Raw genomic sequence first — 20,193 nt, forward strand, 5'->3', positions numbered from 1 at the left:
AGCTTAGGTAGATACACATAAACTTTTATATTACGAAGTGATGCAGAAACAATGACAACGTAGTATAATAAAGCACAGTCTGCCTCTCATTTAAAATATGGCTCACTTAAAACCTACTCACTGTGGCTCTCTAGGACTGATAAAAGGATACCATTTCATATGAAGATCAATTAAATATAGCGGTGCCCATAACAGTGAACAACTATCATGACATCAACCAGGAAAAAACAACAAGTCAACAACAAATGCTTACCTGTTGAATAACAAAAAGCACATGGTCTGACTTAAGGACCGTGTGTTTTAGCAAGCTTGCTTTACATGGGGGAATTCCATTATAAAGAACAGGAGTGTAGCATCTAAATGCATATTTTACATCACTGGAATTCCGCCGTTCTTCCAGGACATCTTCAAAATCATCTCGCTTTTTCAGTGTTGGATCCTGGGGCTAATAAAAAAACAAAACAAAAACATAAAAAATGAAAACAAATAGTAATCCCTTGCTGTATCGCGCTTCGCCTTTTGCGGCTTCACTCTATCACGGATTTTATATGTAAGCATATTTAAATATATATCGCGGATTTTTTGCTGGTTCGCGGATTTCTGCGGACAATGGGTCTTTTAATTTCTTGTACATGCTTCCTCAGTTGGTTTGCCCAGTTGATTTCATACAAGGGACGCTATTGGCAGATGGCTGAGAAGCTACCCAACTTACTTTTCTCTCTCTCTCTCTTGCGCTGACTTTCTCTGATCCTGACGTAGGGGGATTGAGCAGGGGGGCTGTTCGCACACCTAGACGATACGGACGCTCGTCTAAAAATGCTGAAAGATTATCTTCACGTTGCTACCTTCTGTGCAGCTGCTTCGTGAAGCGACATGCTGCACGGTGCTTCGCATACTTAAAAGCACGAAGGGCACGTATTGATTTTCGATTGTTTGTTTTTCTCTCTCTCTCTTTCTCTGCTCCTGACGGAGGGGGTGTGAGCTGCCGCCTTCAACAGCTTTGTGCCGCAGTGCTTCGCATACTTAAAAGCCAAACAGCCCTATTGATTTGTTTGCTTTTCTCTATCTCTCTGACATTATCTGCTCCTGACGCGCACTCGTTTGAAGAGGAAGATATGTTTGCATTCTTTTAATTGTGAGACGGAACTGTCATCTCTGTCTTGTCATGGAGCACAGTTTAAACTTTTGAAAAAGAGATAAATGTTTGTTTGCAGTGTTTGAATAACGTTCCTGTCTCTCTACAACCTCCTGTGTTTCTGCGCAAATCTGTGACCCAAGCATGACAATATAAAAATAACCATATAAACATATGGTTTCTACTTCGCGGATTTTCTTATTTCGCGGGTGGCTCTGGAACGCAACCCCCGCGATGGAGGAGGGATTACTGTAAACCACAGGTTAGGTGTACTAAGGAATAAATCCAAATGGAATGGTAAAATATATGAGCTGCCACTAAAAAACAATTAAGTATAACTGTTTACTTGGTATTGATAAAAGGGCACAGGGTAACAAAATTATAAAAAAAAAATATTCAACAGAAACCAAATAGCATGATCAGAACCATTATGCACATAACTACACAAATGTGTGCGAGGAAGAGGAGGTTAGGAGCATGCACTGATACAGCATGTTGCTGCATCCACCACATGACGAACCACCTCAGGATTAGTTAGGTAGAATAAGGTGAAGGATGATGGAACAATGAATACACTGAGAAGTCAAAAAGACAATCTCAATAAAAGAAAACTTCAAAAAAACTTTGCTTTTTAATTCTAAACACAACCTTATTGCTCTTCTCTCCTTAACCAGCTACTTAATACAATGCTGAATTCATTAAGGTAAACTCTGTGACAACAGACTGGTAAGGCCCTTATTCAGAAAAACAAACCATAATGCTTCCACCACCATACTTTACTGCTGATATGGGGCTCTTCTGGTCACAGACAATTTGTCTTTCACTTTGGAGGACATTAAGCATTTGTGGCCAAACATCTCCACTTTAGTATAATCTGTCCAGAGATCATGCGTTTCACCTAGTTGTCGTCTTGAAAAATTCTGTCATGCATCTATATTTTTGTTTTGAACATGGAGAACAGAAACATTATGACAAATGAGAGGAGACCATTCAGTCCATCAAGCTTGTTAGTTTAGCTAATAAAAAGCCATGGCAGTATCTCATCCAGATACGTGTTGCAACGTTTCTGCTTCAACTACACGTCTCAGTAGTTTGTTTTAAGATTCCCACAACTCTTTGCTCGAAGCAGTGCTTCCTGGCCTTAGTCTTACATGAAATTTCCCCCTACATACGGTAGTACAAAGTACATAATTCTGCCTTATTCTGAAAGAATTCTGCAGGATCAAGTTTATCAAAGCATTTGAGGAATTAGATTTCTTCCTTTCTGACCTTGCAAGCACTTCGACATTTTCCAAAGAAAGACTTGCTTGTCATTCTTGGAGCACACTATCAGCATCGTCTTTTGGTTGACTCCTGGAATGAATTTGACATGATGCACCTGGCCTTGAAAAAATGATCAGTGACGACTGTACAACAGTTCTGTGCAACGAGGGGACAAATACTGTGCCTTAGCCCACGATCCTGTGTAAGTGTATGCAGTACAGCACACTGAATGTTCTAACCTTCTTTCTTGCTTGGGTAAAGAGTTTAGCTAAAACATTGGAAAAAAAAAATGAAACACACAGGCTACATCTGGAGTCCATGTTATGGAGCAAACGTGGAGATAGATAGATAGATACTTTATTAATCTAAAGCACCATTCATTTTAACAATATGTTATTTAGTTTAAAGCTGACACTTTAATGTGCTTAAATGTAAAGCACTAATAGCTTAGGGGTTATCCTGTGTATGCCACCTACAAGTGTGACTCAGTTAGCTAATAAAAAAAGAAAAGGAAAAAAAACGTGCAGCTGGACTCGATGGAGTCACAGCTTATTTTAGACACCGACAAAAATAAAAGCATGCACGGGAAGAAAATGCTAAGCTGCTACGGCCAAAACGAATAAAGTCAAGTTTACTATCATGTGTACTCATTACAAATTCATGAAACTTCCGAGTCGACGAGTACGTACCGAATACGCGTTTTCTGATGCCATGCCTCAGTTTTGAAGGTTCCTGGAAGTATGGCATGAAGATGCAGGCGTGGTATTATTGGTGTAAACCGAGTCCGCAACAACGTAACAGACGAATTACAACCGCTTTTCCCTGTCACACCACTACTACTGTTCGCTTTCTATCAAACGGGTCGATGCGCATGCGCACGCGCAAACCCTCACGTCAACCGCTACGTCATTTTCCTGTGAGGTCAAGTCAAACGCTTCCAGGTCACTACCACGTGAATTTTCAACGAAATATTAAACAACTTGCAATGCAAGACTGACTGGAGAAAATTGGCGTTGCTGTTTAAAAAAACCCAGTAATGAGCAGCGAATCGGATGCTTCTGAAGATGGCATGTTGTTGGATCATGTTTTAAACAAGTTGTATGACTTCGGTAAGAATTTCTTGGTTGACTCCATCCACCTCCCGTCTCCGTTACACAGTCCTTAGAAAAAGACAAGAGGATGTGGGAAGAGGTTGCGTTTTAGAGTCTGTAAGGTCAATTCCTCTGTGGTGTGTGCACGTTCTTAACGTGTTCGCGTAGTACTTGCAGGTTAGGTTGATGAACAAATGTAAAACCATGAAAAGTAAGAATGACCGTGGCTGTGAGCTTGTCCTGCCGTGAAACGACGATCTGTTCAAAGCTGGGAGTCGTCTTAAATCTGATGCTGCCGGTGTTCTACCGCTGCGTCGAATTCTACTACCGTATAAACGCATCGTTAGTTATTTGTCGGTCTGTGGCATCCTATCAAAATACAACCGCAACCGTTTCTGCAGCTCTAATAGCAAAAAAAGAAACGTTTCTAAATAAAGGATATTTTATTTTCATTAATTAAAATAACGGACTTGATTTTTTTTCAAGTAGCCCACATTAATAGACCTATTTCCGTTATCAGGAAATGCTGTCAAATAAATTTTGACAAAGGTATACTTAAAAGTGCTCCATAAACATCAGCTGCTGACAAATATTTCTTGATAGTGTCAAAAGCCTTATTGACACATGTTACCAGAGTTATGTGCTGGCATCCATCTTCAGTTCTGGCACACTGTACATGTTGGTGTTAGTGTAAAATGTCTTATCGAGACATGCAGCCAGGCTGGTACAAATAAGTGGTGGCACCCAAGACTGGCACGCTGTACAACACAATGTAAATCAAATATTAGCATACAATACAGTACAATTTATTTTTGTATAGCCCAAAATCACACAAGAAGTATCGCAATGGGCTTTAACAGGCCCTGCCTCTTGACAGCCTCCCAGCCTTGACTCTCTAAGAAGACAAGGAAAAACTCCCAAAAAAAACTTGTAGGGAAAAATGGAAGAAACCTTGGGAAAGGCAGTTCAAAGAAAGACCCCTTTCCAGGTAGGTTGGGCGTGCAGTGTGTGTCAAAAAAGGGGGTCAATACAATACAATACACAGAATAGAACAAATCCTCAATACAGTATAAAAAAATTATAGAAGTACAGAGCAGAATTTAACAGTAGATGATATCACATAATAAGATTTGGATATACAGTATTTAGAGTCCTGGAGACCTCATCCATCAAGCGGCCTCCCCCATTTGGCCATTCCACAGCTGAAACAGTGCTGGGCCAGCCAATCGGATGAAAAAACCCCTCTTTCCCACGATTCCTGCGATCCTCCATTAGGGATGACTTTACCTTATGCAGGCAAAACAACTTGACAGGTGGGCCGTGGCACCAAGTGCCACATTTGAGTACCGAGAAGAGAAACAGAATAGGTGAGGGTTAGTATCCAATTATAACTATCCGGTTACTTGCGTTTTAGTGCTAATGACTAACAACAGAGATGCAGTCTGTACAGTTAATCAGCAGCTCTAGTCAGGATATGCCATCATCTATATGCTACACCGATCCCTCTCTCACTTGGACAGAGGTAGTGGTGCTGTAAGAATTATGTTTCTAGACTTCTCTAGCGCCTTCAACACAATCCAACCTCTGCTCCTTAGGGACAAGCTGACAGAGATGGGATTAGATTCATATCTAGTGGCATGGATCGTGGACTATCTTAAAGACAGACCTCAGTATGTGCGTCTTGGGAACTGCACGTCTGACATTGTGGTCAGCAACACAGGAGCGCCACAGGGGACTGTACTTTCTCCGGTCCTGTTCAGCCTATATACATCGGACTTCCAATACAACTCGGAGTCCTGCCATGTGCAAAAGTTCGCTGATGACACTGCTATCGTGGGCTGCATCAGGAATGGGCTGGAGGAGGAGTATAGGGACCTAATCAATGACTTTGTTAAATGGTGCGACTCAAACCACCTACACCTGAACACCAGCAAAACCAAAGAGCTGGTGGTGGATTTTAGGAGGCCCAGACCCCTCATAGACCCAGTGATCATCAGAGATGACTGTGTGCAGATGGTGCAGACCTATAAATATCTGGGAGTGCAGCTGGATGATAAATTAGACTGCCAATACTGATGCGCTGTGCAAGAAAGGACAGAGCCGGTTATACTACCTTAGAAGGCTGGCGTCCTTCAACATCTGCAATAAGATGCTGCAGATGTTCTATCAGACAGTTGTGGCGAGCGCCCTCTTCTACGCAGTGGTGTGCTGGGGAGGCAGCATTAAGAGGAAAGACGCCTCACGTCTGGACAAACTGGTGAGGAAGGCAAGCTCTATTGTTGGCATGGAGCTGGACAGTTTAACATCTGTGGCAGAGCGAAGGGCGCTCAGCAGGCTCCTATCAATTATGGAGAATCCACTGCATCCACTTAATAGTATCATCTCCAGACAGAAGAGCAGCTTCAGCGACAGACTGCTGTCACTGTCCTGCTCCACTGACAGATTGAGGAGATCGTTTCTCCCCCAAACTATGCGACTCTTTAATTCCACCCAGAGGGGTAAACGTTAACATTCAACATTATACATAGTTATTGTCTGTTTTTCTGTTTTTCACCTGCATTGTTATCATTCTTTAATTTAATATTATATACTGTATCAGTATGCTGCTGCTGAAGAATGTGAATTTCCCATTGGGATTAATAAAGTATCTATCTATCTATCTATCTATCTATCTATCTATCTAAACTGAAGTAGTGAGTCTTCAGCCAGGATTTAAAAGCTGAGACCGAAGGGGCATCTCATATAGTAGCAGGCAGACCATTCCACAGTTTAGGGGCCCTGTAACTAAAAGCTCGACCTCCCATTGTTATTTTATTAATCCTTGGAACCATAAGCAGTCCGGCATCTTGAGATCTTAATGTGCGCTCTGGTTAGTAAGTCATGGTAAGTTCAGACAAGTAAGCCGGACCTTGGCCATTTAATGCTTTATATGTTAAAAGGAGGATTTTGAAATCTGCCCTAAACTTAACCGGGAGCCAGTGTAAGGATTTAAGAACTGGAGTTATGTGTTCATATTTTCTTGTTCTTGTAATAATTCTTGCAGCCGCATTTTGGATTAACTGGAGGATGTATAGAGAACAGGTTGAACATCCAGTGAACACCGCATTGCAGTAATCAATCCTACTAGAAATAAATGCATGAATTAATATCTCGGAATCCTGTTTATTTAGAAAGCACCTTAATTTCCTAACATTTTTAAGATGGAAGAAACATGATTTGGACAACTTTGTAATATTTTTATATATAATCTTCATTTGGATCTTGATCTTTGTCCGCGAATTCACTGCCTTGTGTGGTGTTCCTGCTGTGTTCAGTAGAGGGCAGTAGTAATGGAGGAGGAGAGGAAGTGAGGGGGAGGATCGTTGGATGAGGTTGGAGTGTGGTGATTAAATAGGATTGAACTAAAGGAGACTAAAATTAATGGGGATTCCAACTGAGTTAAATGATGACAAAATATTGTGATCAGCGTCATTCCCTCCAACAATTAAAATCTGTTTTATCTGTGTTTAAAGACAAGTAGTTCTCATTCATCCACTCCTTTAATTCACTAACACAACTAATTAAAGACAACATTGGAGAAACTTCATTTGATTTAAATGAAAGGTATAACTGGGTGTCCTCTGCATACAAGTGAAAATTAACATTATGTTTCCTAATGATAGATCCCAGTGGAAGCATGTAAAATGAAAACAGTAAAGGTCCCAGTGCTGAGCCCTGCGGGACACCATATCTCACTTCTGTGTATAATGATGGAGTACAGTCAGCACATTTCTGTAATATTGGAATCGATCAGATCAATGAGAACTAAACCAAGCGAGCACGGTGCCTGTAAGCCCAACATCATTTTCTAGCCTGTGCAGTAAAATGGTATGGTCGATGGTGTCAAATGCTGCACTAAGTCCAACTACATAATTACAGTGGAGTTTCCTTCATCAGAGGATATCAGAATGTCATTTACAACCTGTGTTAGTGCCATTTATGTACTATGACCAGTGCGGAAACCAGACTGGAATTTCTCAAATAAATTGTAATGCGTAAGGTGTGACTGAAGCTGACTGGCGACTACTTTTTCTAGTATTTTAGAGAGAAACGGTAAATTTGAAATAGGCCTATAATTATTTAGTATGTGTGGGTCTAGGTCTGACTTTTTAAGCAATGGTTTAATGACTGACACTTTTAGTGCTTCAGGTACTGTGCTATGCAATAATGAACTATTGATAATGTTTAGAATAGGAGCTGCAAGAACATCCATTGCACTTTTTACTAGTTTTGATAGCACTGGATATAGGGAACAAGTAGTGGGCTTCGTTTTAGAAATTAATGTTAAGACTTCCTGCTCAGTTACAGGATTAAAATTATTAAAGTGCTGAATGGAATGTGAGACAGGGTCTGCTAAGCTAGTATTTGGTTTGTACTGTGATGCAGAGATCTGGGATCTTATATTTTTAATTTTCTCATTGAAGAAGTTCATAAAGTCTGTACTGCTAATATCTGTTGGTATTTTTGCACTGTTGATCTGAATTTCCATTTGTTAATTTAGCCACTGTTCTAAACAGTACCCGAGGATTTTTATTATTGCTATTATTGTAGAATAGTATTCTGAGCGAGCTTTAAAGAGGGCTTTTTTATATTTATTAACACTCTCTGTCCATACAATTTGAAAGACATGTAGCTTTGTTGTTCTCCATCTGCGCTCCAGTTTTCGACGCTCTAATTTAAGAGCTTGGGTGTTTTCATTAAACCAGGGAGAGTTTCTATGTGCTTTGATCACTTTGACACCTTGATACTGTAAAATATAATTTTCGTAACCTTAAGTATAGTAATATCAATGTAGATAGTAAAACCACCCACAACAATGACAATCTGCAAAAGAGAAATTAGCTGAGTTAGATATTAAGTTGGGTGACTTAAAAAACAATGTGCTTTGGAAAACTGTAAATGACAGTGAGTAGTAAATGTCATGTTTCAGCTAAGCCCACTCTAGCTGCAGTTCAAATGTCAATTTTATAACTTTTTGTTCATTTTTTATAATAACATTTTTGATCATTTAGTTTCTTTATGTCCAAGTATCTTCCTATGTGCCATGTTTTTTGTGGGTGGTACTGAAAGAGGCTCATCACCATCAAGGGACTGCCCTCATTCGTATAAAGGCTGAGGAAAATCCACAGGCCTGTTTAGCTTGTTGAATGTCCTAATGTTGGTGAGATTCTCTGGTGTTCATTGCTTCTTTTTTAATAATGGTTTTTCTGCTTTTTTGACCTCTGTACTCAGTCATTTGACCATTCTTAGGATTTGTGGATTGGGTCTTATTTACCTCTGGATTGCCTTGTTGTTTTAGGCAACTCTTTTTGCCGTTGTGCTTTGTAGAGTGTATCTGTGTGCAACTGATCGTTTTTGTAAAAAATGAATATTTATAAAGATTTAACATTTGCCCTTTTTGGCTGGCTGGTGGATGACGGTTCATCCCTCTAGGAGCCATTTCAAATTATTTTTTGTCTTTTTTGCTTAGAAACCCCAAGTTCGTGACAATAAAGGACCACATTTTCTCAGTGGTTTTAGATCCAAACACTCAAAGGGACATTCAATGGGTATTCATTGGACATTCAGTTTTGATCTAACAATTTCAGGCAACCTGCCGCTCTAACCTGAGCTATGACCCTTTTTTTGGTGAGCCATAAAATTACTGTGGTGGCACGGTGGAGCAGTGGGTAGCGCTGCTGCCTCGCAGTTGGGAGACCTGGGGACCCGGGTTCACTTCCCGGGTCCTCCCTGCGTGGAGTTTGCATGTTCTCCCCGTGTCTGCGTGGGTTTCCTCCCACAGTCCAAAGACATGCAGGTTAGGTGGATTGGCGATTCTAAATTGGCCCTAGTGTGTGCTTGGTGTGTGGGTGTGTTTGTGTGTGTCCTGCGGTGGGTTGGCACCCTGCCCGGGATTGGTTCCTGCCTTGTGCCCTGTGTTGGCTGGGATTGGCTCCAGCAGACCCCCGTGACCCTGTGTTCGGATTCAGCGGGTTGGGAAATGGATGGATGGATAAAATTACTGTACTGAGACTGTAATCTATAACGGTTCAAAGTAACTTCCCTTTTAGCATTCACTGTTCGTGCCTTGCGCTCTGTGTTGGCTGGGATTGGCTCCAGCAGACCCCCGTGACCCTGTGTTAGGATATAGCGGGTTGGAAATTACTGTTCTTTGTCTTTGTGCTTGCTTTACATATTGACAATATTCAGAATTAATATATTGTGAAAACACCATTAAGAAGTGAATTAAATAAAAGTAACTAAAAAAGTGCTAAAAATTCAACCATTCCAGTTCAATGTTGAAACACTTGATCAAAAAATGTGGTAGCATGACTTTATAGACCTGTTGCTAAACACGGGTAAACATGACAGAACTGGGATGTGAGCTTGCACGGTAATCATTAGCAGTACAGTTTGATGGATGGAAAATTTTGACAGAACACCTAGATGGATTCAGTCCTCACTAGACTCTGAAATGGAATACTGTTAGTTCAATTAATGTATGGGCAAGCAAGTGACTTTAGTTTAAGTGTAGTGTATAGCAGTTCACAGAAAAGCACATTCTAAAGACAGAAGTTTTGGGTTAAAAGGCAGTCATAAATTGACCCAGTTTGGGTATGGGCATGAGTGGCCCCTGCCATACACATTGAATTATATTAAATTTGGTCAAAATAGTTTAGTCTTTCCCTACTACTGAAAAAAAATCAATTTAAAAAGAATGCATGTTTTGTGGAGCTTTGGTCGTTAACTTTAGTCATATCTATGTATAGCGCTGTGTAACATAAGTAAGTGTGTGTATGTCCAAGAACCGGTTTGCTGCCTAACCAGTGGTTCTGGACTTGTTACATTCCTCAGACATTATAATGCCCTTTAGGAAAAAAACAGATTACCATTTTTACAATGCAGCCAGCCAATCAATCGCATTATATGTGTTACAGTGTAATTAACAACAATAGTTTTTCAAGAAGAGGAAGCAGAGTTTTGCTTTCCTCTGATATTAGGTAAATGTATTATCTAGTATCTATTGCCTGTAAATTTAATGTTTTAGGATTCTAATGTTATTGTTCCAAGCACAGCAAACTTCATATATTAGTATGCAGAATTGTCTGCGACTCTAGCAAACTGAGTCTCTGTCCAGTACTGGCTGAACTATTTATGAGATGCACAAAGTTTTTTCTGTATTGACATTTTATGAAAAATGTGTCCTTGCTTCTGAAAGACAAAAAAAATTTTGTCAATCAAGTACGTTTGAAACCAGTTAAATAAGCAAGCAAGAAACATTGAATGTGAAAGACACATATACTGAGGAGAAAGGGAAATGAGGGTGTAAGTTGTAAGTTTTATCCATTTCAGAAAAAGTATGTACAGTATTTACATTGCCCTTGGTAAAATTTTCACCAAAAAAAACCCATCAACATAGCATTTAGCAAAGGTTACTTTCTTCCTTAACAGGTAATCTTTAACAACACATCCCTTCAGCATATTATGCTGTTAAAATGAAAAATGTAACACTAATAGAAAAATGTAATATTATTGAAAAATAGAAATTTAACACATAGAAGCTTTTATTAAACTAGGCATTTAGCCCGTTACAATAACGGGCGCTAGAACAGTAGTGCATAAACATTAGTAGGAACAGTAAATGGCAAGGGACTTTGACCTCATTCTTTTTGTTGGTCGTATTTTTCTTTCTTTCAGCCTTTCTTTTGTTGATGTTTACTTGCTGAGCTGACCGTTCTTCGTGGGCTGCCGCCATGTATTGTGTGTCTTTAATTTTCTGTAACAGTAATACTATCTTGTGCGTCCGCTGGCTTGTACGTCCGTAATATACCTTTAATTTTCTCTGGTGGTAATACAGGTGTGCACGTTGGTAATATGCGTTTAATCTCCTCTGACAGTAATACTGGCTTGTATGTGGCTGTAATATGCGTCACTGTATTGTGTACCTTTAATTTCCTCTCGCAGTAATACTGGTTTGTATTTCTGTAAAACGCCGTTAACTTTCTCTGACAGTAATATCGCGCATCGCACCGTGCCCGGCACATGCGCACTTCACCAGAAGACACACGGACACCTGGACGCACACAGGGATTTTATTAAAGAGGATTTGGTCTATCCTTGTACCCATTTTTGAACCTACTTTTAGTTACAGAGGACCAGAGCCCACTTTTGCAGCATGGTTGTACATTTGTTAGCAATGTTGTGTCACAGTTCCAAGGCAGTGGGTTAGAATTCCAGGTCAATCACCCGTTTGTGTGAAGTTTTCTAGCTCTTCCCATGTCAGTTTGGTATTTTTGTCCGGGTGCTCCTGTTCTACTTACATATCCCAAACAGTACGTTCTAGGTTAATTGCTGACTTCAGTAGCCTTTTGGGAACAGATAAAGATCTATCCATCCATCCAGAGTGCCTTTGAGTGTTCCCTACATTGTACTGGAGCCTCATCCAGGGTTTAATTCCTGCTTTACTCTCAGTACAGACTCGGTATACTCTGGCTTCACTTTCACTCTGCAATAGAGGAAACAGGTTCAAAACTCGGACATCTGAATTTGTCATACAATTAATTATAAATCATATCATGTTCACAGCTGTAGTGCTATTAAGGAACATTCTGAATGAAATTGTAATAAAGTAATTTTTATTCAAATTTGTTTGATAGTTAATATCATTATCCATATTCAAATATGTGTATTTGAATATTAAATGTATTTTTGCATCACATATCATACATACATATATAAGCTTAGAGTGCTTATATATATTTACAACTATAAAGTACTAAAAGTAATTTATTAAACCATGCAACATTTATACACATAAATGCAAATTATATTTAACACACAACAAAAAAATAATCTCAATGAACAAAATAAACAAGTCATGCAATATAAAGTTCATGTGTTAAAATATGCCTTGTAATTGAAAGGGGAAAGGAAAGCAAAAAAGAAATCATTTAACAACATTTGTGGTGAAAATAAGTCCCTGAGTGGGTCCATGTTCAGTTATAACACACACATTCTGCATTCATGTGCTATGTGACAGACCTGAAATACATGCTTCTCAGTTGGAAATTTTCAAGTGGACGTCCCCAATGGAGTAAATTAGAGAAAATAATGGTGTCTGAATTATCTAAATTATAATGTAATTTTGACAGCACACCCCATTCATTAAAAAATAATAACATATTCAGCCAAAAATAGCATTTATGTAGTCCCTTTGAATTTGAAAAAATGCAATGCATTTAGGTTTTTTTTTTTCTTCACCATTATTATGGCTAATTCTTCACTGATTAAGTAAAAAAATCCATAGAGATCTTGCATTTTTTCTTACATTTAGAACAGAAATGCATGTGAACCAACAAAGTTTACAGGTGAGATGTCACAAGTGGTGAATCTTAAAATTCTCATAGCTTTTGAACATTTCAGACATCATAGTTCTGATAACTTAGACTAGGCCAACTGGTTACCCTTCCCTTCTGGGCATTCTGTAGTTCTACAAGGTGAATGTTTATAATTAAAAGCAGACTGAATTCTTTTAAGGCTCCTAGTATTTGTCATTTCAGTTTGAATGGACATGAGTAGTAGCTTTGCAGTGTAGCAGTAACATCAAGTTTGATGAGAAGAGAAACTGCGTAGATGGGGATGACTAAAAGTTCATATGGTCTCACAGGGCTAGACATATATATTATATACAGTATTATTTGTCTAGAGACAACAGTATATGTATTTAGTATAAATATGGGAGGGAATAATTAGATGGTTCATTGAATGTGACATTTAATAAACCAGTCTTAACACATCATGAAGGTGAAGATCAAAGTGGAGTGAAGATTTAAAAGCAAAGTTCAGTGTTGCACATGTAAATGTCATCCAGGTAAACCTGTGTTTGCGATGGGTAAACTGTCTAAGGCTGGCAAATCTCCAAAAAAAAACTAATAAATTAATTATTAATTAATGAATGTGGCAAATGTCCATCCATTTTCCAACCCGCTGAATCCGAACACAGGGTCACGGGGGTCCACTGGAGCCAATCCCAGCCAACACAGGGCACAAGGCAGGGAACCAATCCTGGGCAGGGTGCCAACCCACCGCAGGACACACACAAACACACCCACACACCAAGCACACACTAGGGCCAATTTTAGAATCGCCAATCCACCTAGCCTGCATGTCTTTGGAACGTGGGAGGAAACCGGAGTGCCCGGAGGAAACCCACGCAGACACGGGGAGAACATGCAAACTCCACGCAGGGAGGACCCGGGAATCGAACCCAGGTCCCCAGATCTCTCAACTGCGAGGCAGCAGCGCTACCCACTGCGCCACCGTGCTGCCCCTGTGGCAAATGTGAATGGTGCATTTCCACCAGCTGTATGTTGTCTCTGTCACTTATCAGTTATGAATATTTAGGAATAGTCAATGAATGGTTCAGAAAATTGACACCTACATCTGCAAATAGATGAACTCTAGAATTTTAATTTGAGCTAAATGGTGTGCCATTACACAGAATAAAAAGGAGGTCAAAAGAACTTGCGTTAAGTATGGTCTTTTTGCTGTTGATGACACAGAGCCAAGGAAATGGTGATTTCTGTAGTCAGTACACCTAAAACTATACATGTTTCTAATGACACTGCCACCACCCAGCAAAACCTAAGGCAAGGCTGAACAGCATTCAGCTCCTTACTGTATGTCTAAACGAGTAACATTACCTTGCAAATTGCAAGTGCCAAACGTACCATTCAAAACCATATAAAAACCACAGTACTACATCAGATGTTCTTAAAACATCAATTTTGAAACATTAACATTAATGTTGCCTTATCAAAATTCAATACATTTTGCTAGCCATCAAGATGTTGCTTATCTTGTCTTTTTCGTTGTACCCCAAATGTTTACAGGGCACAGACTGGAGGAAATAAAGAATATTTGTGGATGGATTTTGCCTCTATCCATTACGAAGATTTTAGCAAGTTGTCTCCAGACGTAATTCTAGTTCCACTAGGCACTGGGACACAGTCAGCCCAAAACTTAACTGGAAGCCAGCGTAAAGACTGAAGAATGGGAGCTATATGATTGTATGTCTTAGTTGTTGTAATGGTTCTTGCAGGGTCATTTACAATTCACTAAAAGCTACAAACAGAACAATTTTAGCAGCCAATAAATAACACAGTGAACTAGTTGTCTTGTGTCGCCAGTATTGATAATTTTTGCTTTTTTTTTTTCTATGTCTTGTTTTTTTATTGAATGGCATATACATACTGCTCAGCAATTTCAAAGGCACTGACTGTGATTCCCTACAATAAGCTTGCATTGTTTATGATTATGAAGAAAGTGGTCTTCCACATGCTTTGATCCAACTGGGAAGCCTCTATGCTTCACCCATCCTGATCCTGAAAATACTCTAACCATATTCCGAACATTGATTTGCACTGATTGGTGAATTATTGTCACCACATTTTGTTGCACTTGAGATATTGCAGTGAATCTGAACATGCTCTGGTCCTTTTGTTAATTACTACAGCAACAGTGTACAGTATGTTTGGCTGTATCTGCCTATATTGCCCTAAACATTTTGATGCCATAACAGGTGGCTTAAAAAATATTGACTTGCTACTTTTAGATTTCCATGTCACACAAACTTTGTGAAGTGAGTTTTCCTATGTGTGGCTATGTTCCTCTGCCAGATCTTGCCTGGCAGTAACAACGAAGTGAACACTGAAGAAGTCTAGAATGCTTTATATTTTATTAATTATTTTATGAAATTTAGATTTTTTTTTTGGTGAAGTGTGTGTTGTGAAATTTATATGTTATTCAAGTTATTATATAAATTACATGTTATGTTTAAATGATTTACTGAGTACTAGTGTAAGAATGACTGCAGTAGTTTTTGTGCCATATGCCAGTAAAACAGCTAACTAACTAGTCAGTTATACTAGAAATAAATACATTAATTCTCTTTTTCCTACATATTTAGCATATCTACTTAACTTTGCTATATTGTATGCTTGGAAAGCAGATTTTAGATAAAGTAGTAATGAGTGTATTAAAATATAGATTGTTCAAAGGTGATGCATAAAGCCCCTGTCACACTGTAAGCTGTACATATCCAGTGACCAGCGACTAATAATGGTGATCTAGTGTTGACACGGCACTTGCAGTGGCAGGGCAAGCTGAACGCAGGCACGTGAAGAAAAAAGCAATTTACTGTGTTATTATAGTGACAGTTCTTCAAATGTTGACAGTGATAGCAAGACAGGTTCTAGTTCTAGCGTTAGTGAAGCATACCAAGGTGGTGATTTTGCTCAACCAGTAAATTATGATGCAACTTCTGGATTTGTGTGGTATCCCAAGAATGTTGGGTGACTTTTTTGTATGTTTTTATTTATTTTTTATTTATTTGTTTTTGCACATCCACAGCAGAAAATACCTGATATTGTGAAAACTATTTGGTGGCAAAATAATGATTTAAAATGTTTGTCCCACCCTTTTCCTCCTTTCTCTCTCAGACTAGATATTTGAAAAATTATACTTTTTGTTTTTAACATTTGATATGCATTCATACTGGTGAAGATACAATATACAAATATATGTGTGTATATATAGACTCACCGGCCCACTTTATTAGGTAAACCTGTTCAACTGCTTAATGCAAATATCTAATCAGCTGATTGCATGGCAGCAACTCATTACATTTAGGCATATAAACATTGTCAAGACAGCCTGCTGAAATTCAAACTGAGCATCAGGATGGGGAAGAAAGGTGATTTAAGTGACTTTGAATGTGGCATGTTTGTTGGTGCCAGATGGGCTGGTCTGAGTATTTCAGAAACTGATCTACTGGGATTTTCACACATAACCATCTCTAGGGTTTACAGAGAATGGTCTGAAAAAGAGAAAAAATGTCTGTTGATGCCAGAAGTCAGAGGAGAATGGCCAGAGTGGTTTGAATTTGGGTCAGAATTTGGTGTCAACAACATGAAAGCATCGATCAATCCTGCCTTGTATTAACAGCTCAGGCTGGTGGTGGTGGTGGTGGTGGTGGTGTAATGGTGTGGGGGATATTTTCTTAGTACATGTTGGGCCCTTTAGTACCAATTGAGCATCATTTAAATGCCATAGCCTACCTGAGTATTGTTGCGGACCATGTCTATCCCTTTATGACCGCAGTATACCCATCCTCTGATGGTTACTTCCAGCAGGATAACACAAAATATCACAAAGCTCAAACTCGTTTCTTGAACATGACAGCAAGTTTACTGTACTCAAATGACCTCCACAATCACCAGATCTCAACCCAATAGAGCACCTTTGGGATGTGATAGAACAGGAGATTTGCATCATGGATCTATATATATATATATATATATATATATATAATCTCTCTCTCTCACGCTCTCTCTCTCTCTCTCTCTCTCTCTCTCTCTCTCATATATATATATATATATATATATATATATATATATATATATATAAATATGGTTGAAATAGTTTACTGTCAAATAAATGCAAAGAGTACGCGACACGTGTTTCGCCCTCATTCTGGGCTCATCAGGCATACACACTCCACTGCACTCCCTCTCGGGAATCGGACGTCAGCGCCAGAGGCGATGCCCCTAACATTGCGCCACGGCGTGTGGTTCGTTTATTTGACAGCATGTAGATCGGGGTAATTACATTCACGGCATTCGAAGTCTGTGTCACAATCTGATTGTATGGGTGGTTACCTACCAGGTAACGCTTGTGGTTGGCCAGCAATCTGCTAACATCCACCACGGTGCCCTCAGTTTGTGAGGAGCAGATCATAGAATGGTTGAAATAGTTTACTGTCAAATAAATGCAAAGAGTACGCGACACGTGTAGTGGAGTGTGTACGCCTGATGAGCCCAGAATGAGGGCGAACCATGAGGTAATGAGGGAACCACCCATATAATCAGATTGTGACACAGACTATGAATGCCGTGAATGTAATTACCCCGATCTACATGCTGTCAAATAAACGAACCACACGCCGTGGCGCAACGTTAGTGGCATCGCCTCTGGCGCTGACGTCCGAGGTTCGATTTCCGAGAGGGAGTGCAGTGGAGTGTGTACGCCTGATGAGCCCAGAATGAGGGCGAAACACGTGTCGCGTACTCTTTGCATTTATTTAACAGTAAACTATTTCAACCATTCTATGATCTGCTCCTCACAAACTGAGGTCACCGTGGTGGATGTTAGCAGATTGCTGGCCAACCACAAGCGTTACCTGGTAGGTAACCACCCATATAATCAGATTGTGACACAGACTACGAATACCATGAAAATATATATATATATATATGCAGTAAAAGTGCATATTAGAGACCTCATATCTAACTATGTGGCAAGCCTACATCATATGCTCACTATACACAAATCTAACTTCCACCATCACATAGTAGTAATATACTTGTAAGTTATATATGTTTTTTTCTACTAGGCTCTAAAGAAAGGAACCACAATGTAAAAAAGTTTAGAAAATGTTAGATAACAAACTTGTTTGTTATGTCCCTTTTTTGTCCAAAGAAGAAACTAAAAAATAAATCCATGCTTTCAAAATTTAAATAATTTTAATTTAAAATGAATGTAGAAAAAATGAATTATCATTTAAGGATCTTGTATACTGTACTTTGTAAAAATGCTGTTTTTAGTTAAATGTTTTTATTTATCTTAACAGGTGACAGCTCTGAAAGAAAAAAGAAATGGAAATCCGTCAAGAAGAAAAGAAGCCAGCATCAGAGCAATGAGCTTCAGGACACTCAAGTGGCCAGTGGTGGTAACAGCAAGACAGATCATGTAACAGAAATCAAAGAGTCATGCATCGAGAACTCAAAATGTTTCAACTCAACTGCAGAGAAAACATTTCAGACGGCCAAAGCCCTTCCTGAGAAACGGCAAAGTGAGGTGCAGGTAATCACCTTTCAGGACCCTTCCAAGAAGAGGACCATTACTGTCAAAGACCCCAGTACCCTTGATAAGGTAATAGAAATCTTAAAATAGAAAAACAAAATTTGAATTATTTTACCCTACACATTTATAAATATAAAAAAGTCAACATAAAAGCAACAGAACCTCAGACAGTGGTTAAACTGGTCAAATTTTCTGCCGATTAGTTGCCTAAATAAAATTTTAGCACATGTTCTTTGTGGAGTTTTGTGGATTCTCCTGTGTCTATTCAGATTTAACTTCCTGAAATGTAAAGTTGGCAATTCCAGGTTGGCCGTTTTGTGAGTGCACGGTGACGTTTGTGGATTAGTGAGTCCTGTAGTGGACTGATGCCCTCTCTGGGGTTATTTCTTGCCTTTTGCTTACTGCTGCTGGGGTAAGCTGAAGCACTTTGAGATCCTCAATTAGTACAAATGTGGGCAAGGTACAGTACAGATATGTGCAGCAGGCAATGTAAGTGTGTTTATGACAAAGTGGAAGAGTGGGTAGCACTGCTGCCTCTCAGCTTGAGAGTTTATCTGTGTGGAGTCTGCATGATGGAATGTCATACCATCTTCATATGAATCTTGGATTGTACCAGCACTGCTGATAGACTGCATTATGTAGGTTTGAAAATGGCCAGGTGTTCTTAACTTTGTGTCTGTGAAACCTGGAGGTCAACCATATGTTTTAAAATGTCATTGTACAAAGAGCTTATTTACAAATAAGGAGGTACTGTATGTGTGAAGCTTTTTCAGTTCAGGTTCCCTCCAACACATCAAGTATAAATAACTGGATGGTAATTGGTTTCTTCTGTTTCTTTGCATAGCTCATTTCTGACCACTGGGTTGTGTTTGTAGGTACTTCGTACATAGTGTCAGGGAAGCAAAATCACAAAAATAAATGATTTTGTAAAACTGCCAAAAAAGAACAGAAAATTATGCAACATTTGAATTCTCTATTTTGCACGCAGGGAAAATGCATTTATTTCCCCTTATATCACAGTCCATGTTTCTCTAGGGTGTGCCTCCTTTTTCCACCACAGTCAATGTGAATTAAAAGGATAAAGCTTATACAACTCCCTGTCTAGTTCAAGGGTAAGTTTGTACTTCATATTTTAATATAATTTTTGAGGAGCCCAAAAACCAAATTGAGGTGAAACTTTAATTTTTCATGCAAATCAAGCACCTCAATTACTGTATGTCAGTTTTCATATTAGTTTGGCAGCTAACTCACTACAGGTCCTATTTTCCATTTAAGTTACTTTGATGATACATGTTGTTTTTCTTCATTTTTATAGGAGTTTCTTGGATTAATGTCTAGGTCTGTTTACTGACAATTGGCTTTAGCAAGCCTAGATAAAAAGGTTGAGATATTATGCTTATTGTAATCACCATTTATTATTGAGGTCATACTGTGCTGTATCAAATTTTACAACAGACTCCTTTCACTCGGATGGTGTGAAATGAAGTGGTAAGGTGAGGTCAGTGATTCATTTCATCTACCTGTCTGTATGTGTGTGTGTGAGTGTGTGTGGCTGTGGCAATTCCACATTGGACCATTATGTGTGAATGTATGAATGTTATACTGGAGACCTCCCCAGGGTTGACTGCTTATTGCTGTGGCTCCCCTCAAAGCCCTTGAATTAGATTAAGATGGTTCAGATAACCAGTGGACTCCCGATTTAAAAGCTTAGACCACAGTTCTTAAAACCATTTTGTCTTGTGCAATGTCATCATTTTTTGTAGT

At 39.1% G+C, this 20,193-nt stretch overlaps 2 protein-coding genes across 3 annotated transcripts in view; one reads left to right on the forward strand and one right to left on the reverse strand.

The window, feature by feature from the left end:
* Nucleotides 1–3,256, reverse strand: part of LOC114648632 (dihydroxyacetone phosphate acyltransferase-like) — a 62,501-nt gene extending 59,245 nt beyond the window's left edge. For both annotated transcript variants that reach the window (XM_028797776.2, XM_028797775.2), the window contains exons 1-2: nt 3,088–3,256; nt 254–445 (exon numbers count right to left, since the gene is read on the reverse strand). In XM_028797776.2, the coding sequence (XP_028653609.1) occupies nt 254–445; nt 3,088–3,111 (216 nt within the window). In that variant the 5' untranslated portion in view covers nt 3,112–3,256. The remainder of the gene's footprint in view (nt 1–253; nt 446–3,087) is intronic.
* Nucleotides 3,257–3,318: 62 nt separating this feature from the next.
* c3h1orf131 (chromosome 3 C1orf131 homolog) overlaps nt 3,319–20,193 on the forward strand; it is a 35,777-nt gene continuing 18,902 nt past the window's right edge. The window contains exons 1-2 of the mRNA XM_028797777.2: nt 3,319–3,507; nt 18,197–18,498. Coding sequence (XP_028653610.1) covers nt 3,435–3,507; nt 18,197–18,498 — 375 coding nt within the window. The 5' untranslated portion in view covers nt 3,319–3,434. The remainder of the gene's footprint in view (nt 3,508–18,196; nt 18,499–20,193) is intronic.

This window comes from Erpetoichthys calabaricus, chromosome 3 (genome assembly GCF_900747795.2).
Source record: "Erpetoichthys calabaricus chromosome 3, fErpCal1.3, whole genome shotgun sequence".
Taxonomy (NCBI): domain Eukaryota; kingdom Metazoa; phylum Chordata; class Cladistia; order Polypteriformes; family Polypteridae; genus Erpetoichthys; species Erpetoichthys calabaricus.